The 25,667-nt window shown below is 42.6% G+C and overlaps 2 protein-coding genes across 2 annotated transcripts; one reads left to right on the plus strand and one right to left on the minus strand.

The window, feature by feature from the left end:
• Positions 1-474: 474 nt before the first annotated feature.
• LOC109202368 (E3 ubiquitin-protein ligase TRIM21-like) lies at positions 475-4,451 on the minus strand. The gene is made up of 2 exons (XM_019359516.2): positions 4,254-4,451; positions 475-2,672 (listed from the first exon to the last, which is right to left on the minus strand). Exon 2 carries the CDS (start codon positions 2,661-2,663, stop codon positions 1,005-1,007), a length of 1,659 nt encoding a protein of 552 aa, XP_019215061.1. The 5' UTR covers positions 2,664-2,672; positions 4,254-4,451; the 3' UTR covers positions 475-1,004.
• Positions 4,452-14,879: 10,428 nt separating this feature from the next.
• Positions 14,880-24,002, plus strand: LOC109202496 (uncharacterized). Its single transcript, XM_025905730.1, has 10 exons — positions 14,880-14,961; positions 15,920-16,017; positions 19,382-19,423; positions 19,579-19,854; positions 19,935-20,165; positions 20,261-20,485; positions 20,814-20,882; positions 21,042-21,071; positions 21,155-21,196; positions 23,237-24,002. Exons 1-10 carry the CDS (start codon positions 14,882-14,884, stop codon positions 23,458-23,460), a joined length of 1,317 nt encoding a protein of 438 aa, XP_025761515.1. The 5' UTR covers positions 14,880-14,881; the 3' UTR covers positions 23,461-24,002.
• Positions 24,003-25,667: the final 1,665 nt, after the last annotated feature.

The raw sequence follows: 25,667 nt of genomic DNA on the forward strand, positions 1-25,667 counted from the left end.
GATTAGAGACACAGATAAGAGTTTTGTAATTTTGCATCATCTTCACTGTTAAACAGCAGAAATGAGGCTTTCAGGTTGGAGGTCATTTTCGGGGGGGGGGGGGGGGGGGGCAGCGTAATAATAATAAGTAGGTCAAAGGTCAAAACGAGTACACTTAAGTTAAAATTAATAGGTCAAAGGTCAGGTTAAGATAAGATAAGATAAGATAACCTTTATTAGTCCCACACGTGGGAAATTTGTTTGGTTAGTGCGTATGTGTGTGTCTGCAGCTGTTCTTTGTGTTGTTGCTGGATCGTTGCCTCAGGGGGAAAGTTGTGTGTGTGTTGAACATGCAGACTAACAGAGACTGCAGCTGTCAGCAGCCACACACACTTTATATTCTTCAAATCAAATCACAGTGAAACATGTTCACTGACAGCTCAGCTTCAGCATCTTCTTCATGCTGTGACTGCAGCCGTTCAACTCTGTTTCTCTTTAACCCAAATCATCACAACATGGAAATATAATCATCAAAATGATGTGACTGGAAGGATGCAGCAGTCTGTGCTCCACCTTTCTCCTCCACACCTGCAGGTGGAGAACATGGATGCATGAATCTCTACAGAGTTCTTTGAATATTATCCGTCTTATCAGTTTTCAGTGAACAAAAATCCTCACAGAGCCAAAATAAGCAGTTTGTATCCAACATAACTCAGCTGGACTCTGATGCTCCGTATAACAGCCACACATGAGTCTGGATTCACTCAAAGCATTGAACAAACTTTATTGTAAATGAAGCTTTTGGACATTTATTCTCTGATATTTGCTCTTCAGCTCAAGTCTCCATCAGTGGGAACATTTCCTGATTCAAATTTTCTTCTGTTCAAATCAAACTCCATGAGAATCAAAGTGTGAATCAGAGTCCTGATGATCAGATTCTATAGAAACATGGAGACTGTAGAGGATTTACACTCAATATGTTCATTTGGTCCCTTCAAGAAAAATCAATCATTCATCAAATAAAATCAGTCGTTGATCGACTCAGTTTGATTGACAGGACAGATGATCAGAGGTGCAGAGTTTTTACCTCCATCATTAGGACATGGACTGAAGTATGGGTGGAGTTTGTGAGTGAAGGAGCAGCCAGTAAAGGAGTAGATCAGAGCTGCAGCACCTACATCATAAAAGGAGACCAGACCCGCCTCGTAATCCACAAACACCCCCACCTTCTCAGGACCAGGATGAAGACAGAGATCAACTGGAGGGGAAGCACAAGCACTGTACTTATTTCCATTTCTCAGCATCACAGTCCAGAAACCATCCTCAGGACTCAGTGTGATTTCTCCCTTCCTGTTGATCGACTCTGTGGCCACTCCTAAATCCCACTCAGTCTTTCCTTTAACCTGAACCTCAAAGTAAAATCTGCCTGAAGAGAAACTCTGCTCTCCTAAAACACAAGCACACAGAGAAAATCTCTCTGGGTTGTCTGGAAGATTCTTCCTCACTTCACTATGATACACTTGTTTTCCATCATCAGACAGGATGAGTTTAGGATGAGCTGTATCAGGATCCAGAGTCACATCCACCTCATGCTGCTGCACCCTCTGCAGCTCAGCCTCAAACAGCTTCTTCTTCATGGGTTTCCAGACTGTCTCCTCCAGCTTAGCCACAGCTCTTCCCACAGTCCCCTCATATGATGGTGGATGAACTCTTGCCTCTGTCCTGTCCTTGGTGGGTGGAGCAGCTTTCAGGGAGGAGAAGCTTTGGAGGAGGTGGAGGTGGTCTTCAGAGCGTGAGAGCTGCTCCACCTCAGAGCTTCTCTCCATCAGCTCAGAGATTTCCTGTTCCAGATCTTTGATGAGACCTTCAGCCTGTTTCTCTGTAGTTTCCTGTTTGTCTTCGATCTCCTTCATGAGCTCCTTCAGGCGTCTCTCAACAGACTCCATCAGAGCAGTGAAGACCTGAACACCTTCTGCTTTCTGTCTGTCTGCAGCATCTTTACTCATCTTCACTGACTCTGTGATCTCCTGAATCTTCAGTCGTCTCTTCTGGATCATCTGCTGAATCTCAGCCTCTGCCTTCTCCAGCTCTGCCTTCTTTCCTTCATATTCTTCTCTCAGAGGAACAAACTTGTGGTTCTTGTGGTCTAAAACAGAGCAGAGCATGCAGACACATGTCTGGTCGGTCTTACAGAACAGCTGCAGAAGGTTATCGTGCTTCGTGCACATCCTGCCTTCCAGGTTCTCCACAGCATTAATCAGCTGATGTCTTTTCAGACCTTTCTTTGTCAGATGAGGCTCCAGGTGAGTCTGACAGTAGGAGGTCCGACACACCAGGCAGGACTTCAGGGCCTTCAGTCTGGTTCCAGTGCAGAAGTCACAGGGAACTTCTCCTGGTTTGGCAGCTTGTTGCTCTGAGCTGCTGCTGCTGGCTTTCTGCTGAGCTTCACGTCTGAACTGAGCAACCATCTCAGAGATGAAGGTGTTGACCCTCAGCTGAGGTCTAGTGTAGAAAGTCTCTTTACACATGGGACACTGACAGCTCTGATTCATGTCCCAGTGCTGACTGATGCAGGTTTTGCAGAAGTTGTGTCCACATGGTGTAGAGACTGGATCAGTGAACACATCCAGACAGATGGAGCACAGAAACTGATCTTCAGATCGCAGATTGCTGGCAGCAGACATGTCTGCACTCTGAGGGAGAAAGAAAAGAAACATTTGATTCAAAATTCACTTTAAATTTCATTTTTAAAAAGAGAGAAACAAGCGTCAGTAGTCTGAGGAGCTTGGAAAGAAAAGTGTCTGGACTTCTTTGAGTTTCGTGAAGACGTTTCATCAGAGAAGCTTCTTCAGTTCTCAGAGTAACTGGTGGAGACCCAGCAACACACTCAGACACAAACTGGTTCATCACAAACACAAACTTAACATCGTAGTGTCTGCTGTACAGTGCAGCGTCCAGATGAACAGAATAACTTTGGGGATGAAGATAAATACAGTCGTTAAATAGATGTGAAATTGTTTCTCTGACTGTTTTACAGAAGCTCCAAGATTCATCCAGATCATTTTATACTTGAATAAATCAGTTTTTTGGATATATTCCATCAATTACTGTGAAGTAAACTTCGACCTTGTTGGTGACTAAATCCTTCTTATTGTAAGTCCAGATCAACGAGCCATTAATATTAAACAGTGACTGTTCCAATAGAAGTGACAGTGAGGAGGACAATGAATCATAAACCTCAGAAATGTGTTATTAACTGTTGATCCAGTATATTAATGGCATTTATGAGAACATGTTTATTCAGTGGTGTCTGTATATTTGGTCCATTTGTGCGTCATTAAAAACTGTTTTCTCTCACAGATACTGGAACATCACAGCTCCTCACAAACTCAGGATATGGAAGAAGATGAACTTTTCCAGTCACTCGCTGGGATACATCATTCAATTATTCTGGATCCTCAGAAAACATTGATTTATTTTTGTATTTCATATATTTGTTTGTCCAGATCAAAGATTTATGTTAGTAGAGAAGAAGCCACCATGATAAAGCCTGTGTGTGAAAATGAGATCAGTGAATTTTGTTGATCAAAATCACATTTAAGGAGGAATTCTGTCCTCCAGTTTGTTTAAATAAGCTTTGGGATTAAACACCATCATCTATGTTTGTGTCTGATGACATGTTTGATCCAGTTCAGCTTGAACATCACAGCTGATGTGTGAACTCTGACATGTTTAAAGCCTCGATTATCAGGATGATTCAAACACATCTGTTTAAATAATGAGATTTATGTTTCCACACAAAGTTATAAAGTGCAGCATCGACTGTTTTCTGAATGATTCAGGAACATCTGTGACTCTTACAGGATACACTAAGTCAGATAATCTCTCTTTGTAAAATGTCTGAATGACTTTTTGAAGTACTGACCAAAATCTGCTGGTTTACAGTATCAAAGGCTTTATATCAATAAAGAATAAACAGGTGTTTTCACGTCTGTAATCCTTATGATCAATCAGATCCAGAATCAATCTAATAGGAACAGGAAGTGATGAATAACCAGGAAGTGTGGAGTCAGTCTGAAGTCCAGAGCACAGACTGAGTCCACAGTCCTGAGCAGAGCCACAGTGAGACTGAAGCAGCAGCTCCATGTTCCTACAGTGGATCTGTGCTTACATGAGCAGATTTCTATGGATCCAGTGTGACTGTGATGAGTCAGCATGAAGTGAACAGAGTGAAGATTTGTGTAGAAACAGGAAGTGTGATCAGCTGCACTCACCACTGTTGCTGAGAGAAACCTGATGGACTCCAGTGAATCTTCTTTTAGAGACAAACAGGACTCGACTGCAGCTCTGCTGCTGCTCTCTCACACTGTCACTTCTGCAAAATGACGTTGAACTTGTTGTTTTTCAGGTGTTGCTCCGCCTCTTCCTGCCTCTCCCTTTATCAGCTGGTCTGTACTCAGTGGCTGTGTGCAGCGGGTGGGAGGAGTGAGGAGTGGTGTGTGTGTTCACACAGTAATGACGGCCTCAGGTGATCAGGAGAAACTCACCTGGATTTCCTTTTTCCACAGCAGACTGAGAGCTTCAGGTGGACCCTGAAGGAGGTCTCAGACACAGGTGGTAAAAGTACACACAGTGTGTATTGAAGTAGAAGTACTACTGTTAAAAATACTCCAAGTACTAATTCAACTTCTTTACTCAAGTAAAAGTAAAAAAGTACTGGCTGTGAAATGTAAGAGAGTAAAAAGAGCTGATTGAAGAACATTTCTAACACATGTGTTTATACAAAGCTAACTGAACCATGTGCTGCATCAACGTAATAATAAAATAATATTATTCACTTTATTTCTGTCTAAATTTGAATTCTAATAAATATTCCCAGCTTGAATTGATTGATTGATTGATTGATTGATTGATCATACTTTATTCATCCCGAGGGAAATTGGGTTAAGGCTGCCAGCCGTGCCAGTGCCGTCTTACCCATCCGACATACATACATTACACAAACATCACATGGGGAAGACAGGTCAGAGAGGTATAACAATGGAAAATGCACAACATGAGGAAAGATAAGGAGAAAAAATAACTCCCCCCAGACTGAGCTCCAACAGGGAGATCAGTTTGAGAACAGAAAAAAACACCTCTGCACATAGCACATGAAAAAACTCTAATACACCAAAGAAACACATGACAAGCAACAGGGATGGTAAAGGGTGAGAGACAGCCGATGTAGACAGTACATCCGGGCCTGCAGCATAAGCGCTGGTCTCCATGATCCACCGTCAGCATCGGAAGGGTGTGTGTGTGTGTGTGTGTGTGTGTGTGTGTGTATGTCCAGAGTTCAGCTGAGACAGTGTCCTTCTCCCTGCCAGGCTAAGTAAACAGTCTTCCAGCCAACCCAGGTGGCCTTGCATAGAATGGGAAGAACAGTCTCAACACAGTCGTTATCAGGGTGTTTTGTTCAGCTCCAGCCTTGAGACCGCAGCTGGCGCTGAAGTGGTATCCGCATGAAGTGATGGTGGTTTTTACTTTAGTGCAAACAACTCATATGAATTTCAAAGCTGTTCTAACAGTCCAACACTGGTCACTCAATCTCCCATTGGAGAGCCGTGAGCTTCTCCATGATGTTATCAAACTTACGCTCCGTGATGTTTTCATTCTTGTGCTCAAAGAGCAGGTTCTGAGAACTCACGACCGCAGTGAGCTTCTCCAAGATGTGATCCAATTTGCACTCAGAGGTCTTGTTCTGAGTATTCACGGCAGCCGTGCGGTTCTCCAAGATCTTATCCATGCTGCACTCAATGACCCATTTTGAGAAACTCACGCCTCATCCCATCGTTTCAATCCCAGCGGGCAGCCTTGTGGGGGTTTGAACAGGCGGTTCCGCTTCCTTAATTCTTCGATAAGCCAGGGCCAAGCCAGCTCCGATCAGCAAGAACCCTGTTACCATGGTTCCGAATAGGTAGATGTCTTCAGCAGTCAGGCTCACCCAAGCCCAGACTTCTCGTTGAGAAAGGGGTGTCAATTGCATTCAGGGACCAGTTGATCAAATCCATAATTCCTCTTTTAGGTTTTAGAGAACAGACTGTGAGAGAGTGTTCCAGGGAAAAGTAATACAAAAACACAAGAGACTAGACAAGGACACAAGAGGCCAAGCAGGGAAGCTAAGGGAGAGGAGAGGAGGAGGAAAAAAAGTGCGACCGCCTTCGTCAAGAGCAAGAGAAGAAAAAAAAAAAGAAAAAAAAAGTTGAACATGAGCAGAGAAAAAGGAGGAAAATCCAAATATTCCTGTGTTCAGTTTTCTTCATTGTACAGACTGACTGTGCCTCTAAACAGGAACATGAGCAGGAAGAGGCTGAAGTGGATTCAGCAGGTGGAGGATGCCCAACATCAGCTGGAAAGATTTACTGTGACGTTTGTTTGCTGTTTTCGCCTCGTGCATGAGAACATCACCAAATACACTCGAGACAGTTTTTAATATTTTATTGTTCAAGAGCAAAAAGACTGACGGACTGTGTTTAACCTCACAAATGTTGGAGTGTAGCAATAATCATCATATTCAGTGTTTATTTGCTGGTTTGTCGGCAGCGGCTCCTTAAAGTCTGTCACACATCTGTTTGACCGTCTCCAGTTAATCTGAGACACCAGTTAATCTGGAACACCAGCATCAGGCGGCTCAGCTCATCTCTGGTGTGCAGGTTTTCTCCAATCATTAAATCACTATTATTGCCCTAATTTGCCCCAAATCATGAATCATCCCAATTTATTCCACAATTTAATCGGTGACTTTCCTTAAGCAAAGTCACTCCACTCATTTATCACTAGGAGCTCAGTAGTGGCCAGCTAATGAGCCCATATTCAACTATTCCATAAACACCACATGTCTTATTTGTTTTCTCATGTCACTTGTCTGTCTCTGCTGAATCCTCTACATGCATCCTTAGAAAAAAAAAAACATTAGCAACACACATGGATAATCCTGGTGGTCAGCCACAAGTTGACAGGTTCCAGAGGTGCTGTAAAAAGACCATAAAGTTAACCATCCATAGCTGTAAAAAGAAGTGACACTAGTTTCAACACAGGAAATGTCTCACATGTTATTCACCTTGTCAAAGTAACCTTTAACATTTTCCCAAAAAGACAGTGTAACAGCATCGCCAACTCATAACCTGTAAACACAGTTTTCTTCACACATAAACCCAGAAATCTTGTCGTAGAAAAACATCAACCAGTTGTCCTGTTATACATCACATGATCAAATCACATGAAGAACTATAATGCTGTAAAAAAGAGAATGCAGTGTTGGTGCTGCGCAGGTGTATACACACTTTCTCACAGTAACTTCTGTGAGCAACACAAGCTCATGAATAACACACCCCTGGTGGATTCATAATCACAGAAAGTGGCATTTAAAAGTTAAATTGGTACGGCCAAAGCTCATGCAACCTAGGATGCTGCTGTCATCTTTCTGCTCCTGTAAAAGAAACACACATAAATTCATCCACCCTTTTGTCATGTCTAGGTGGAGGTTCACATTGAGTAGTGGTCAAGTCAGTCAAGTCTTGGCAGCTTTTGGCAGCTTTTACCAGTCAGTCAGTTTTTTTTATGTTCACTCATTTACACATTCATTCATCCATTCTTTCTTTGCCGATAGTGGAATCGATCGTCGCATTTCGTTTCCACCCTCAAAAAGAAAAGAAGAACTTTAGATCGGATTACCTCGCTGAATCCTTTTTGACAGGGACTCTAATTGTCCCAAATAAGTGGCCTTCTCCCGAGCCCATTGTAATTTTGGAGAAACTCACTTGCAACGGTTTGCCCGGTACGTGTCGTATAGCGCTTTTAATTCCCATCGTGCAGATCTGCTTAAAGAAAAGAGATTCCCAAACAAAACTCCCAAACAAAACTCCCAGTGCACTGTTCAAAAACAAAAATAACAGATCAAAATGAAAAACAAAACTAAATAAAAATCCAGAACTCCGATCTTTGGACTTGTGCCAAAATATTCTTTTTCTAATAGGTGAAAACACACTGTTAGAGTGAATTCTTAATGTTTGTCATTTCTATGCTTGCCAACTCTGTGAAAGGAATTCTTTCTTTCCTCCCATCCCCAGATTCTCGAGGTTCTGGGTGCGAGGTTGAAGTGTTTTATCACAGGCAACATCCTTTTGAAGGTCTGTTTGATGTTTGGTAGAACTTCCTGCCCTTTGTATGGTTTCACTGTGTTACCTGTGGTAAACCATACATTGGGTGTGGGGGAGACTACCCTCTTTATGACCAAGGATGTTCCTCCTGCTTTTAGGTTTTATGACCCTTTGATCAGCAGGAGGACACACACACACACACACACACACACACACTTGTATATACATTTACATACAGTGCCTTGTCTTTGTAACCAAAAGGGGTTGCAAGGGGAGGTGTTTTGTAAACTATTGTTTGAAGTTTGTCAATAAAAGCCAGCGAGAGGAGGCCATCATCGGGGTCATTTTCGTGCTGGATACAGATGAGGCCTCCCTTGCGCAAGTAATCGATCGAACACTGTTGCCTTGTTTTTCTTTCATGGGAATAAGTCCTGGATACAGCGGGGTCTGAGTTTAGACCCAACACACACCAAATCTAAAACTTGGTGAAAAAATAAAAATATCTCAGCTAATTAAATTCCCAAAACTTTCATCAACCAACCGCACGCTTCACACAAACGCAATATTCTTTGAAATGATCAGTTTCTTCTTTTGTCCCCAGGTGTGTGCCACGGTAAAACCTTCTCTGTGCATCAGAAACAAAAAACAAAACAAAACAAAAAACAAAAACAATCTGATAGTTTCACTCATTTAAACTCTGGCTGCAGGATTCTGTTCACCCCTGCTATCATTCAGTCATATTCCCCAAAACAATACTAATTCAGTCGTCTATGTATCACTTCTCAACCCACTCAATAAACCAGACAGGATGATGGTAACAGTATTGCCTACTTAAAATTATGTTTGATCCTAATGAGCTTCATTACATGTGTGTGTGTTAGTCGGGTTAATACATTTTCTATTTCTGTGTGTCCTTTTATGTACCTTCCCCCTTTTTTTGAAACAAAACTCCATTCACTCCACCTTTTTGTTTCAGAAACATCTAAATGAAAATCTCTGCCTTAGTCATGCACAGCTGAACCCCAAATGCTTGCAGGTTACCATAGGCAACCACGCTGTGTATTGTTAACCCTTCTACAAATACCCTCTTTTGATGTGTGGTGGTCTGGACACTTTGTCAATCCTCCACTTCAAGGCAGTCACTTGTCTCCCCAGATTCCTTAACCCAATTTAATTCCCCACACTGAAACAGCATTCCTCTGTCCTCACCTGCTCCTTTCTCCTCTCCCACTTTGCAGTCCAATCGCAGTCAGTTCTCTTCAGCTTTGTCCCGTGTATGCTCCCACTGTCTCTTTCATTGCCATCTTGCTCCAAACATGGCAAGTGTCAAACTCCAACAATCTTCTCAAAAGTCCTTCACACACAGTGAAGTTGCAGCCTGCTGGAAACGCATCTCCATTCATCCAATCAAGATGATGGATCTTCTCTTTCTGATGCCGTTTGCCCATAGTGCTGCTGGACCTCTCTGCTCAGGTCTCTGGTATTGTCTCTTGGACTGCTGTCCACTGTTGATGTTCATGTTTGTGCTTCTGGTAGTACACTCTGTGTCTTCAGGGAGAGATTAGCTTCCTTGGAGCCTGCTTGTTCAGGATGAGGACAGGAAGCTGCAAAACAATTCAGCCAAAACTCTGGCTGGGTGTTTCTATTTTTTATTTCTAATGATTTTAACCTATAATTTTCTTCCGACTGCTGCCCGTGGAGAATTGATCCAGGTCCGTTCCCCACCTGTAATCGACAGACTGAGAGACTTTCATTATTCACTGTCACTGCATATATTTTCATCACTCCTAAAGCAACACATCTCTACTTATTTTGTTTTGAACTCTACTAACTTTAAACCCTGAAAATGAAATTGCACTTGTTCATAACCGCAAACACAAAAACTTTTCTTGATGTTGTTATTAATTATTTTCATCCACAACATTTCAAATCATGTTTTCATTTGTGTCCAGCAGGGGAAGAAGGTGACCGGTAGTATCACTGCTTCCCCCAGTTGGAGACAATTTCCCCACTCACACTTCCACACTTTTTATTTTCTTTGTTTTCATTATTTTCTCTTCTTTTTTTTTTATTTTACCCCATTGTTTTACACCCACACATTAATCTGTAAACTCACTACTCTAACCTCATTTTCATTTCACCCCAACAGCTCTCATCCAATCCAATCGAATTCTCCATTCATCCTTGAATACTGAGCACCTTTAAATGTCACTATTAATTTTATCAATTTATCTATCATTACCTTAACACTAATCCACTGTTTTAGTTTTTTTTTTTTTTTTTTTTTACTTATTTTAGTTCATTTTCTCCTATTTGATCACTATGATTTCTTGACTATTATTATTTCACAGAAAATCAACTAATGTACTTTGTCTCCCTTTTTTGTCATCAAGGAATTCCCCCACACACTCACAGGCTGGTCACTCGCCCCCACCTTTCTTCCTCTCTCACACACACACATCTTACTCCTCCTTTGTTCCACCTGTGAACCCGCCCCTTGAGGCTGGCTCACACACCTCATGCTTCTCGCAGTCCCATTCAAACTCTCTGCGAGACACCTTCTCTGCTGATTCAGGACAACGCCCTGATCAGCACACAGAGCGGATATGGTCCGCTTTTTTTTAGAACTCAACAAAAACAAGATTATAAACTCATGATCTTCAGATCGCAGCACAAAATACTTAAACTACATCACGACCTCTAACTGCGGTTTCTCTTTTTTCTCAAAACACATTTAAATTCAATCTCCAATAAACTCAGAATACACAACAATTAGTGGCACGGCCTCCCGGCGCGTTTCCACATACAGCACAAAAACACAATCTTATACTCAAATCTCTTAGTTCCTACACTTACTCCCGAAGCTCTGTCGAAACGCCGACTCTAACAGCGATTTCCAACGCACACACACACCCCCCAAACACACACTTTTAGACTCGAATTCTTTTTGTTACTTTAATTTACTCCTGTAGTTCGGACGAGACACAGACTCTAACTGCGCTTCCACACACACTACACAGTCCTCTTTCTACATCAGGCACTGGTTCAACTCAGCTCGGAATCTAACCGGCGAAAGCAACCGATCCTGCTTTTATGCAGACTTTAGACTGTGACAGGGACCTCTCCCCGACTTAGTTATTTAGGAGTTCCTAATCCCCAGGTTACCACCCTGGATCTCCTGCCCTCACAGGTCTTGCCCCACTCCCCTTTACTTTCAAATGATCAAGAGAAAATTGTTTTTAGTCAACTGAAAGATTTTCTAGATGATAATGGCGTCCTTGAGGTTTTTCAGTCAGGTTTTAAAATCCTTCATAGCACAGAATCTGCCTTATTAAGGGGTTTTAATGATCCTTCTGGGGGCTTGCTTTTACACTCAGCTCTCTTCACCACGACAGTACAGATGAGAGTCCAACTTTGAGATGAGTCCAACCACCGTGGTGTCATCAGCAAACTTGATGATGAGGTTGTTGTTGTGGGTCGAGCTGCAGTCGTGGGTGTAGAGAGAATACAGGAGGGGGCTCAGCACACAGCCCTGTGGGGAGCCGCTGCTCAGTGTGCGACTGGAGGAGAGATGGGGGCCGAGTCTTACAGTCTTGGGCCAGTTTGTGAGAAATGCTTCTATCCAGGCACATGTGAGAGGGGGGAGGCCAAGAGTGACCAGTTTGGTGATGAGGATTTCTGGGATGATTGTATTAAAGGCTGAGCTGTAGTCCACAAAGAGCATAAGGGCGTAGCTTTGACGTTGTTCCAGGTGACTCACCACAGAGTGGAGGGTATGCAAACTGGTGGGGGTTGAATTCTGGGGGGAGGTAATCCTTGATGTGCTGAAGGACTAGTTTCTCAAAGCATTTCATGATTAACAGCGTGGGGGCCACAGGGCGGTAATCATTCAGGCTGGTGATGGGAGACTTCTTCAGGACTGGGATGATTGTGGCTGATTTTAGACAGGATGGGATGGCTGCCTGATCCAGTGAGAGGTTGAAGAGTCTGGTGAAGATGAGGGTGAGCTGGTGGGCACACACTCTTAGCACCTTGCCAGGTACTCTGTCTGGACCGGCCGCCTTCCTGGGGTTCACTGCTAGGAACACGTCTGACATCGTGCTCCGTTACAGTGAGTGGAGCGGTGCAGGAACCAGGTGAGGATGAGGATGGGAGCAGGGCTGAAGCAGATAAGTGCTGCTGTTGTGGTGTTTCAAAGCAGGCGAAGAAGCTGTTTATTTCCTCTGCCCGCTGCACACTCTGCTTTCACAGCCTCTGTGGTCGATGATGTCTTGTATTCCCTGCCACACCTCCCATGTGTTGTTGCTGGACAGGTGGGACTCTATGCTTCTATTGTGGTCTGACTTGGCTTTTTTAATTTCCCTTCTCAGGTCAGGTCGAGCAGCCCTGTACAGAGCTCTGTCACCTGACCTGAAGGCGGCATTGTTTAGAGAATACACATTGTTTTATGTACAGCTCTGAAATATATTTCTGTATTCCTTTCATCTGGGAAATTTAACATGCAGATTAATGGTGTTGAGGTTCTTCTATTTTGTTGTGTATAATTTTACCACTATATGATCACACTGCAAGTGGAAATGTAATGCTCAGAATAATGGAGGATTCCTGCTATGCTGACTGCCCACGACAATAAACAAAAGCATTCTAACTTGTTGCCTTTTTGTTGTGAATGCAGACCAGAGAAGACGCTACACAGAGGTCACACAAGCACCAAACAAGAATGAACAGACATTAATGTTTACAAGTCTGTCGTTAAAGCTAGCAATAGAGCTGTGGTTCTTAATGATATCAGACAAGTCAGAACACTTGTTTTTTTATGAAGAGATTATTTGAGATTTGAGATGAGATTTGAATCAAGAATGAAGATATCTGCATTAGTGTCATGATCCTGGGTTTTGTACCCAGTTTCCTGTTTGATATTTGATGTTTCCTGTCTTATTTTGATATCCTGTTTTCCTGTACCTTGTTTTTCCAAACTGTGTGTCTTTTCCTGACTCGATTATGTGCAGTTAAGCCTCAGTTTTCTTTAATTCTTGTTGTACTCGGACTGTTTAACTACGTAAGTGTTTGCCTCAAGTATTACCTGTTTTAACCCTTCCTTCTTCAGCCATCTGGATTTACTATCTCTGAAAATAAAGGTTTATTTTGTGTTTAATAAATGCTGTTTTGGGTCCAGATTTTCCACAACAACTACAATTTATATATTCTCAGCCTGTCATGTGAGGGCTGTGTACAGGCAGGAATGGTGGACCCAAAATGCAGACTCAGAGAAACGAAATGTGAACTCAAGGGGTAACAAAACTAGAACTACAAAATAAGCTCACACAGACAGAACACACAGCAAGATGAGAGCAGATGGCGACACGGACACAGAGAAACACAGGGCTTAAATACACAGAGGAGCAATCAGGGAACGAGTAACAGGAGGGAAACACAGCTGGGGCAGATCAGGCCTAACGAAACAGAGGAAGCAAAATCAGATATATTAACATAAGACATGGACCTTCAAAATAAAACAGGAAACAGACTGAACTTATAGACACAGACTCACAAGCAGGCACTGTAACAGAGACGTGGGAACAGGGCAGACACACACTGACTGGACACAGAATAGAGGGAGAAACCCAAACCTGAGAACTACATAATCAAACATCAAGAAGAACTGGGGACAAATTAGAAATGCAAAACAGAAACCAAAACCTTCACAAAAACAAACTAAGATAAGAACACCAATAAAAAGGTTCAAAACTGAAACCACTGGGTCAACGACCCAGGTACCCTAACATGAGGAAAATGTCTGCTCCAGCAGACTGTCTGGGTTTAGAGGCAACGATTCAATTTAATTCAATTTATACAGCAGCAAATCACAACAACAGTTAAAGCCGACCCTACAATAATCTAAAAGAACATCTAAGTAGCGCTGTCACTCAGCTCTGTGCTGTTTCCTTCCTCAGTAATCATCTATTTTTGTTGTGGCACGTCCTCCTTTTCTCTTTTGTTCCTGTTTTCATCTTCTTACCACTGCAAATCATTTTTTCATGTGACATCATAACTGAGCCTCCTGTTTAGTTCAGAGTCACTCGGATAAAACAGCAATTTCAGTCACAGATCAGGGTGACTTATTAGACTCCTCACATATTGATTTAATCATTTATTTATTTTGCATTTTTTAAATTAATTATAAGTGACAAGTTTGTGCCAGCTGGTGTTTTCTTTTTATATTTAATGGACAAAGAAATTTGGAGGTATGTCATCAATGATTTATCTGTATGTGAAACATGAGAGAAACTGTGTTTGTAAAAAAACATTTTCTCAGCAGACAGTCTCCACTGTAGTGTGGAGAATATACTGCTGATCACATGTACAGATCCCACATTAGGGGCTCCACACACAGTGTCTATAAAGCTTTAACTAAACCTCTGTCATGGCGGGTAACAGTGGGATGGACCCACAAACAGACACTAGAGAGAGCAGCTGAAGTTTTAAACACAAAGCCAGCCTTTAATTGTGGCTGATGACACAAAGTCAACGGGAACAAAACTAAATTAAAGCCTAAACTGGAATGACTGACTATTAAACAGTGACATGAACACAACTCTGCACAGGTGTGTGAGAAAAACTCTGAAGAACATGAACATGAATATAACCTGAGCATCGTGAAAGTCCTGACGTGACGTGGTAGGAGGAGAACAGACGAGCTGACACTGAACAAAACAGAGGACTTAAATAAAGGGAAGTGGAAACACCTGCTGACAGATGTGATGATGATGTTGATGATGCATGGGGGTGCAGTCACTGGTGTAGATGGTGTATGGGAGAGGACTCAGCACACACCCCTGTGGTAAAGTCAATCTTTATTGTCACATGCAAAGTTTACATGTTGCATGTTACACGTACAGTTACTTGCAGTGAAACTGGACCCCTACCGACCACACATACACAGCACAAACATTCACATAGTGAAGACAGGTCAGAGAGGTGGAATGGTAGGAAAAACAAAGGAAATTACCCACATCAGGTACAAGAGGAGAAAAAACAGAACTCCACTCAAACTGAGCTCCTATGGGAGGCAGTTTATTGCTCTGAACACAGTGAACCTGCTGTTCTTGGAGGCTAAATGTGTGTTTGCTGTGCTCACACGAGGCTGTGGGAGTGTGCATGGTGGGGGTGTCTGCAGTTCTCTCGAAGTGGAAGTTCCTCTGCTAATGAGATGTCCATGTTATCTGTATTTGTCCCGTTGCCTTTGTAGTTGGTGATGTGTTTCAGGCCCTCCCATACCTTCCTGGAGTCGTTATCAGAGAGGAGATCTGATAACTTGTTTGAAATGTCCAGTTTTGCTGCTCTGACGCCTTTTTTAAGGTCTGCTCTTGCTCTGCTGTACATGTCCTGGTCCCCAGATTTGTATGTAGAGTTGCCTTTAACATGCCTGAACCTTACTTGTCATCCAGGGTTTACGGTTTGTCGCGCTTTTCTGTGCTGACAGTGTCCATGCAGTGTTTGATGTAACCCAGCACTGCGGTTGTGTGAGTCTCTAGGTCGTCCTGTTCAGAGACACTCTGTGAGCGCAAAACAGTCCTGCAGCTGAGCCAGAGCTTCCTCAGATAAGGTGTTCATGGTTCTGATGGTGGGCTTTGTCCTTTTCCTGAGTGTGTGTATGCTGGGACAATGATGAACTTTAGCTTGGTACATGATAACTACAGGCTGCGGCGCAGTAAAGTAAGCCCCGCCCTCACCAACCACACAGTGTGGCGACATGGAGCTCTTCCAGTGAAACACTTCATGTGTTAAACTTGTTAAAGGGGAAGTGATGAAGCTGAAGGCGTCTCGCTGCTGCTCAGACTGATGTTCAGTCGTCATCCAGACACGATGAAGACTCCGTGTGTCTCTCTGCTCCTCGGTGAGTCAAACTCAGAGCTGCTGCTCATTTATTCATCAGCATTAAACTGAATGGAACCTCTGCTACACACAGCCGGGAATGTGGGAAACTGTGATGCAGGACAGAGACACAGACACTAAATCCACACTGTGAAATCTAATTAGCTCCCAGAACTAAAAAACAGCTAATAAAACTTGTTGCCTCAAAAAAAACAGAGTAAAGCTTAAGATGATTATATTAGGACAACTTATTCATTAAGTGTACAGTTCTAAGAATAACTTGATGATTGTGTAACACTGATTGTTCACCCACTGACAAACATGTCAAGTTCTGCTACATTAAAGAACAACTTGTAGTAACTTATATTAATATAACACTGTATGCAAATGTGATTCAAAGAGAATAATTAACAACACTTCTTGTAATGGTGTTTAAATCAGCCCAACTTTTTTTTTGAAATGTAAAACAACAGCCAACATCCTGGACACTGTTCTGCTGAACAACAACAGTTATACTGTCATCATTGTTATAATCTTACAATGAAACAACGTCTCAGATTTAATTATTCTTATTATTAGTTTATTATTATTAGTTTATTAGGTTTATTTGTAGTTACATTACTTCTATAATCAAAATAAAATGTATTTATTGTTCAGTCTCCAGATCAAACAACACATTTGTTTTACATCCAAACACAGGAGCTGGTGTGTTGTAATATTTTAAGGATGCTTGTTTCCAGTCCAGGCATCACTGCCTGAATGACTGTCATGGATCGAGCTGATCCAAATGTAAGTGCAGCAGAAAGTCTTTAACTTACCTTCAGTACAGTGGCAGTGGATGTGGGCTGGAGATGCAATGACCTTCGACCTGCAGGTCACTGACCAACCATCTGTGATGGAGGACTCATCTCTGCTGGTGTCCTGCAAGCAAACAATCAGATTCTTTAGAACAAGAACTTATTTACTTTATTAAAACATGTTTTCCAGCATTTGCTATTGAACAGACCTCAGTTTAGACTCAATCTCAGGCTCCACCCCCACCAGAGAGGTGACATTCACTGCTATCAGTGAATGTCACCTGTGTGTTGGTGGTCACCACCACCCGACACACGATAATGTCCATCCATCCATTCGCTTCCGCTTATCCTTTCCAGGGTCACGGGGGGCGCTGGAGCCTATCCCAGCTGTCATAGGGCGAGAGGCGGGGTACACCCTGGACAGGTCGCCAGTCTGTCGCAGGGCCAACACACAGGGACAGACAACCATTCACGCTCACATTCACTCACACATTCACACCTAGTGACAATTTGGATTGTCCAATTAACCTATCCCCTCAAACACGATAATGTCATGAAAGCATATTTTTAAAAGGGCTCTGCAAACATGGCCAATAACTTATTCTGATGATCTGCAGAATAATTTGGCGACAAAACAAATTTCACTGTTCAAAAACTTGCAGACTTCACTATATACAGTGCAGACAGTGTGGACCCTCTAAACTAAGTCTGTGGGATGTGATCTTTGAATAAATGCAGACCAAACTGTTGTTGTTTGTTACTTACACAGCATGTCTTGTAGGATTAACTGGAGTCATCAGCAACAGCACAGAGCAGTCACATCTCAGGTCTAATAACAGAAGACAGGAAACCAAAGCATAAAGGAAACAGCAAGTAAAACAGTTTGATCTAAAGTATGATTAATGTTCAGCCTGATTAATATAAATGTGACAGCTACTAATATATTGAGGTAAGTAAACTGTAACCAAAATACTTCCCACTCAGCTGATGTCTTTCTGTCCAACAGCTCCTTTTCTAGACGTGTAAGAGTTTGATGTCATGTGAAAAGCTGCCACAAAGAATTAAAATAAATACAGAGGTTAAGAAGATGCAGTTCATATGTTATGGTGTATAAAACACAACGCCTGGTGATTAAACCATAAACTAGTTTCATTAAAAAACATCCCTTTGACTACATTCAGTGTGGCAGCCTGACTGTGCCACTGTTATGTATGTGATTGGTCTTTAGAACAAATGTCACCGTTTCACAGACAAGACTACAGCCTTCCTGGAGGTGATTTCCTTTAAGGAAAAATAGGAATATTAATGTAAATACATGAAAAAATATGTGAAAAAGTACAAACTCCTCAGGAAATAGCATCTCTGTATTACTGCTGCCTCTTTTCACTCCCCTTTAAAACCATCTGTGGGAGTGATGGGGGTAGGTACAGGTCTGTTCGTGGGTGGATTTTCAGTGCTGACTCTTCCATCCACCTTAAAGAGCTCAGCACAGGCCACAGAGAGCACCCTGTTCTGAATATGATGCTAATCTTAACTACATGTGACTTCCTGCTGACTTCCACTCGACTGGAAACCAGTGAGAAAACAACCAAATATGTCCAAAAAACTTGAATGCTGATCATAAACCCTGGAGAACTGCTGCTCAAGACCACTTCAGCCTCCCTCCGTGATACTTTGACCTTGGCCTCTAGTCTCCTTCTCCATGGAGGCCACTGCTGCTTGTAGCATCTCACTGATCTCTCCTGCTGTGGTGTAGATGAGCTGGTTGCAGTAGGTGTGGTCCTGCATTCACATCATCTAGTAGATCTGCTGAGGGTACTTCACGTAGTCTTGGTAACTGTGTGTGTGTGTGTGTGTGTGTGTGTGTGTGTGTGTGTGTGTAATGATCATGTAAACCAGGTATATTAAAGTATAGTTTAAAGAGGTCGTGTCAGAGACAACGTCTTGAAGCTAAAGTCCAGAGGATCAAACATAAACACACAGATACAGATATGTAGATGCAACATAGAAGTAAACACATATGTAAGACTGTTCATGTGCATAATGCTCCATTTTAACATAATACAATGTGATGCATGTTCAAAGGGAGATAAATAAAAGAGAAAGAACTTGAATTTCCTCTTTTCTGTTTCACACACTGACTGTGTCTCAGTTTTACTGGTAACACATCTCAACCACAGTTTCCACTCTCCTGTGCTTTTGCACGTTTCTGCTCTGTGAGTAAACTGAGCTCCAGCTTGTGCTGCCAGGATTTTAACCCTGGCTGACTCAGAGCCTCACACACATGTGGAGAAGCTCACTGATGAGCTGGGAACCATATTTAGCTGTGATTATGTTGACTGTGGAGAAACTGCTTTAGTGTGTGGAGCCAAACATGGTGACGATGCTCAGAGTCAAAGCTGAGAAACTCGTCTCAGTGGTGGAAGGTCACCTCTTACAAGCTTCAGGTCCACGTTAGTCACATCAGCTGACTGCAGGTTGGAAAATCTGATTTGGTTGTTGGTTTGGATCTGACAGGGTCTGGGTCCAGACTGTGGTCTGCCTGTTTGTGACCTCTGACCTTTAGTGACCTCTGACCTCCTGTTGCAGGTGTGTGTGTGCTGCTGCTGTCTGCACCGACTGTTTCTGCAGGTGAGTTGATGATGTGAAAACAATCAGTGAGACTCCAACAAGAACACAAATACATTTACTCTGTGTGTGTCTGTGTGTGTGTGTCTGTGTGTGTGTGTGTGTGTGTGTGTGTGTGTGTGTGTGTGTGTGTGTGTGTGTGTGTGTGTGTCCTCCAGTGTCTTTGTCTGTCGGTCCAAACCTTCAGCAGTTCTTCAGAGGATCTTTAGTGGATCTGAGTTGTGTTGATGATGGACAGACAGCTGATGGATGGACAGTGAAGAGGACCAGAGGAGGACTCACTGAGGACTGTGGAGCAGCTCCAGGCTTTGGGGGGCTTCTTGGTTCCTACTGTGTTGTGGATCTTTCTGCTCTCAGTGAAACCTTCTGGTGTGAGGACTCCTCTGGACAGCAGAGTGACAGAGTCTCCTTCAGTGTCCAATCAGACACTACAGGTGAGATGTTCCAGCTGTGTCTCTGTCTCTGTGTGACTCTGCTCTCATTAACTCTGTTTGTCTCTGCTGGTCTGATGAAGGTGTCATCCTGGAGATCCCTGCACTTCCTGTGAGGACAGGAAGTGATGTCATTCTGCGCTGCAGACAGAGGAATGGTGCCACAGTCAAAGCTTATTTCTTCATCAAAGGAAGTTCTGTTGGTCCTAAACCAGAGCACATCATCACTAACATCACGCAGGCTGATGAAGGTCTCTACTCATGTTCTACTGATGAGAGTGGAAAGTCTCCTCAGAGCTCTCTGAGGGTCAGAGGTCAGAACACTGACATCACTTCCTGTTTAAAAGCTGATGTAACATTGTGACCTGATAATAAACTGACTGAACCATCTTCATCATCTCTCCTGCAGATCCTCCCAAAATCATCCATCCTCCTCCTCCTCACTGTCCTCCTCCTCCAAGCACCTCCACAAACTTTGCTCCTCCTGTAGAAACTGCTCTTACGTGTCCTCCCTGTCCTCCTCCTCCTCCTCATCCTTCCTCTCTCGTGGTCCCAGTTGTAGCAGGTCTGGTCTCTGGGCTTCTCCTGGTTCTGGTTCTGGGTGGAGTTCTGTTCCTCTGCAGTAAACTCAAAGGTGATAAACCTGCACAGAAGTAAAAGTCTTGTTCCTTTATCCCTTAAAGCTGACGAGAGCAGCCGCGCTCCCATCAACTCTTTTAAAACCTGCTGCAGGATGAGTTGGAACAATAATGTTTGTGCGTTTGAAAACAGAGGAGTTGTGTTTACACATCACACATTCAGCTGGTCCCAGGTTTCCTTCCACTCATGTGTCTGCAGGAACAACAAGTTCACAGCACTTCCTACTGTCTAACAAACACCATCACGCTGTCAGCACGAACCATCACATGGGTTTGATGTGCTCCATTACTCCTCCTGTGCTGATGTTTCTGTGTGTGATGTAGGAGGTGGGGGAGCAGACCTGTGGAGCTGTGGAGGTGACGGCTGTCTGAGACGGAGCGTCTGCCTCTGCTGTGAGTCTCCTTCATGTTTCTCCACATGTATTATCTGTGTTTCCACCACTGGAGGGCGCTGTGGGTTATTGATGTGTGGGAACAGTAACCAATCACTGCAGTCTGAATGCTTCTCTTTGGTCATGTGACCATTTGATCGCTGATCAGTGTGTTCTTCAGTTTCAGGCCTGTTTCTGCTGACTGCTGCAGGTGAGCTGATGTTCCTACACCTGTCTGTCCTCATCATGATCTCTGACCTTTGGTGACCTTTAGTGACCTCTGTCCTGTTGCAGGTGTGTGTGTGCTGCTGCTGTCTGCTCTGGCTGTTCCTGCAGGTGAGTAGAGGATGAAGAACAAACACTAATAAATGAAGGAGGAGGGAGAAAAGTCCTCTGGAGGAAGAGCCACAGACAGAGTCCTCCTTCATTACTGCTGCACTTAAAAATATTGTTACCACACTCTGCTCCTTAATCAGGAGGCTTTCTTTTTCTTTCTACCATCTTGTCAGCTGTCAGCACTGCACAGTGTTTACCACCTTGGGCCATTACTGTTTTCATTGTATCTCCTGCCACTGGGTGCGATCTTTCGTAAACACGAAGTTTAATTTCATTTATATGCTGATGATTGTCAGCTTTATTTTCCTTTCAGTCATTCTGATAGCTCCCCAATTAGACTCTTACTTGATTGCCTTAGTGATGTTAAGTCATGGATGGCTCAAAACCTTTTAAAATTTAATGAACGTAAAACGGAAGCAATTCTGTTCGACCTGAATCGTTCCTCTGATATGTCTGATGTTGACCTTGCTGCTCTGACCCCTCACCTGAAGAGCTCGATTACCAATCTTGGGTTAAAAATCGACTCTGCACTTACCTTTGATGGCCACGTGAATGGGGTGGTGAAATCGTCATTCTATCAACTCAGGCGTCTGTCGAAGGTTAAACCTTTTCTTTCAAGGCGTGACTTGGAGACTGTTATCCACGCTTTTATAACCTCACGCCTGGATTATTGCAACTCCCTTCTAATAGGGGTTGGACCGGGCACTCTGACACGCCTGCAACTAGTACAGTAGCTGCGGCACGGTTTTTATCTGGTAGAAGGAAATTTGAGCACATTACTCCGGTCCTGGCCTCCCTGCACTGGCTTCCAATTGAATTTAGGATTCATTTTAAAGTTCTTTTATTGGTTTTTAAATCTTTAAATGGTCTGGCACCTGCATATATGTCTGATTTGCTGAAGCCCTATGTCCCCACTCATTCGCTCCGGTCAGCTGAGCAGCTGTTGCTCTCAGTCCCCAAATCACGGCTGAAACTGAGAGGAGACCGAGCGTTCTCTATTGTGGCTCCTAAGCTTTGGAATAATCTTCCTCTTCACATTAGGCAATCGACATCAGTGATGGTTTTTAAATCCAGATTGAAAACACATTTTTATTCGCTTGTTTTTGACTCAGTGGTTGACTGACTTGTATTTTATTGTTTTCGCTATGTTTATTATTTTATTGTATTTATTATTCTTATGGTATCTATTATGTTTCTATTGTTCAGCACTTTGGTCAGCCTTGTGTGTTTTTAAAGTGCTATATAAAGAAACGATGATGATGATGATGATTGAATGCACAGAGCTGGACTGAGATTGGGGACCCCTGTGCTAAGGTCTGGCACGCCACAGCCGCTCTATCACGTGATGCATACTGCTCCATGCTAAGGTCATGATCTGAGTTACTCCATGTCGCGACTTTTCTGAGGTGCTGTTGTGATATTTCATGGATCGGATCACATTTTTTATTTCTCTCCGAAATCCGATCCAGTAATTTAGATCAGTATCGGACCGACACTGATACGTAATATCGGATCAGTCCATCTCTAGAACATACCAGACAGAAATCACCCAGCTGGGGCTAAAATCAACCTCCTTGCTGTGAGGGGACAGTGCTGACCACTGCACCACTGTGCTCTCTTCAGCTGATCAATACACACTGATATCTGCAGCAGTCACAGTAGTATCTACTGCACTCAGGTTCCTCTCCTGCTGAGACCTGATCCATGATGGGAGTTTCTTTTTTCTCTGATCTAAAACTCTGATGGTCCACAGTAACAGTGGAACCCCCACATCCACAAGTTTGGATCATCTGACTTGGAAACTTAGGGTCAAAGGTCAGAGCTGCACGTAGATAACAGGTTATTACTGTGTAAGCATGAAATAATTCATGTGTGATTACAGTGTCTGTTAAACACAAACTACTCTGCAGCAACAATGACGTACAATTCAAAGTGTGTGACAAATTGTGTCCAGCTGTGTGTGCACTGAAACAAAAGAAAAGTTTAGAAGCAGAAGATTTTATACTCCTGACTCCTCCTCTCTGCTTCCTCGTCCTTCAGCTCCTCCTCCCTCTGAGCTCAGACTCTTCTGCCATCTAGTGGTCTTCTGTCCGTACTGCATCTCCACCGGTCTGCTGCTCTCCATCTGCTGGAGCAGGAAGAACAAACCAGCCGTCTCCATGGAGATGACCCAGCGTGATGGAGGAGATCAGGGATTGGACAGAGAGTATGATGATGTCACCACTGAGCATGCCTTCGGAGCTGCGGAGCCTGTTAGTGTTTAAGCTGCAGATGATGATTTTCACTGCTGGTAAAGACTTCACTGGTCTTTAACTTCTTCTTCAAACTCTTCCACTGGACTGCTCCACATCAGCTCACAGTTGTTCATATTTGTTGTAAACTGACTTCTCCTCCCACTGTCCCACAGCCAGGAGTGTTTATGATGGAGCAGCTGCTGCAGCCACATTTATGGAGGGTCGGGAGTGCCAACATGAATTAAAGAAATACACCAATAATTTCTTTATTTAAATGTTTCATTAATTTCATTATTTATTTCCAATTTTCATTAATTAATGACAAATTTGAATAATTACAGATTTAAATATTTAACCCTCTGGGTTTGTTCAAAATCACGACCCTTTCAGCTTGTTCGTGGCCAAAAGTGGCCTTACCTTACCCCCGATACCATGAACACCTCCATTCACCCATTTCACCTTTGCTGTGATATCAGGTTGCAGTTTAACACAGTGAAAGGATGAAACTTGACATTTTCTGTCACAGTATCTTGTTTCTTTCTAGATTACACGTCACAATTCAACACTTAGATACTTCAAAATAAAATAAATCAAATAAAAAGTAAAAATAAAGTCAGAATGTCAGAATCTTGTTTCTTTATAGATTATACACTACAATAAGGACTTTGCTATTTAAAATAAATAAATAAATATATACAATTACTGAGTTCTAATGCAGCATGATTACATTACATTCACATTACAGTTCACGTCACACTGATATAGATAAAAAGTACATGCATGATCATAATATTCTTCTCTGCTGTTTGTTGAAAAGCAAAAGCAGGGTCTGCTCTTCATCCATCAGCTGGTTTAACAACAGCGGCATCTGTGTTTTTACTCTGTGCTCCAGTCAGACTCTTTGTACATCCTGGAGGAGCAGACAGAGGAGAGTCAGAGAGAGCATCAGATGGATCCAGGCTGGTCTCATAATGACACACATGTAACATCACATGTTCCAGTTTCACACAGAGAAGTGGGCAAAGCTTTGATCCACGTCATGTGATCCCACTCAGCCCTCAGGTGGTCTACACCTGATCATCGTGCAGAGACTGCAGCATCCCTGGACATGAGGACAATATTCCAGAGAAAAGCAGAGACTGCAGGGACAAAGCAGCTGTCTGTCACTGTGTTTGTACATGAATCAAACAGGAAGTGCTGCTGTGGTTATCACTGCAGGTTTAATGTCATATTAAACAATAACTGCTCCATACAGTTCATTCATAGATTATTAGTGCTGTGTTAATTACATGTTGATGTATTTTAACAGCAGCATTAGTGACATGATTGGAGTGAACATCCTGCTGTGTGTGTTGGCTGTGTGCAGTCACAGAGCTCTGGTGGACATGTGGAGTTTGGCTTCAGTGAAACAGTTTTTATATTTCTGTTTGTTTAGAAACCTTTGAAACTGGCTCATCACAAACTTTCAGGGTCGGGAAAAAACAATATTTATTTCTTTTATTTAGAATTTCACAGAAACAAAGAAGATTTTTTAAATAAGGAACGTAACATAAAACAACCTATAAGAACAAAACAAACAAGAAATCAAAAATAAACAAGCGGGTGTACCATCTAGTTAATATACATGTATACACACATATACACACATACACATATACACATATATACACATATAGCAGTTCAAAAATATGGCGTACCGAATTACAAAGATTCAAAATATAATGTTTCCATTTATCCCAAATCTCAATAAATGTATCATATTGAAATCTGTTAGAGAAAGTAATTCTTTCCATTTTAAACAACATAAACAGTCTCGTTTCAGTCATTTAGTGATGGGATTTTCACACTTAGCCATTTCTTAGTAAAAGTCTTTGGGGCAGCCAGACTCAGAATACCATATAACAGCTTGGACTTTTTATCTATAGTTACTGAGTATAAATATCCAAACAAAAGATCATCCCATTTAAAGGGGAGTTGCAGACTAAAAATGGTCTGTAACTCCGAGTGAATCGATACCCAAAAAGTGTTGATCAATGGACAAGACCAAAACAAGTGGAAGTGTTTTATTCCTGCTCAGTTTCTCCAGCAGCTGGAGTGATTAGAATAATGTTTACTTTGTGCAGGTGTAATAAAAACCTATAGAGACTCTTCCAACCAAAACATCTCCATCTATTAGAACTAGAAATTCTCCACTTAAAGGCACACTGCTGATACCAGGTGTCATTTGAAATTACCAT

Source organism: Oreochromis niloticus, linkage group LG3 (assembly GCF_001858045.2).
Source record: "Oreochromis niloticus isolate F11D_XX linkage group LG3, O_niloticus_UMD_NMBU, whole genome shotgun sequence".
Taxonomy (NCBI): domain Eukaryota; kingdom Metazoa; phylum Chordata; class Actinopteri; order Cichliformes; family Cichlidae; genus Oreochromis; species Oreochromis niloticus.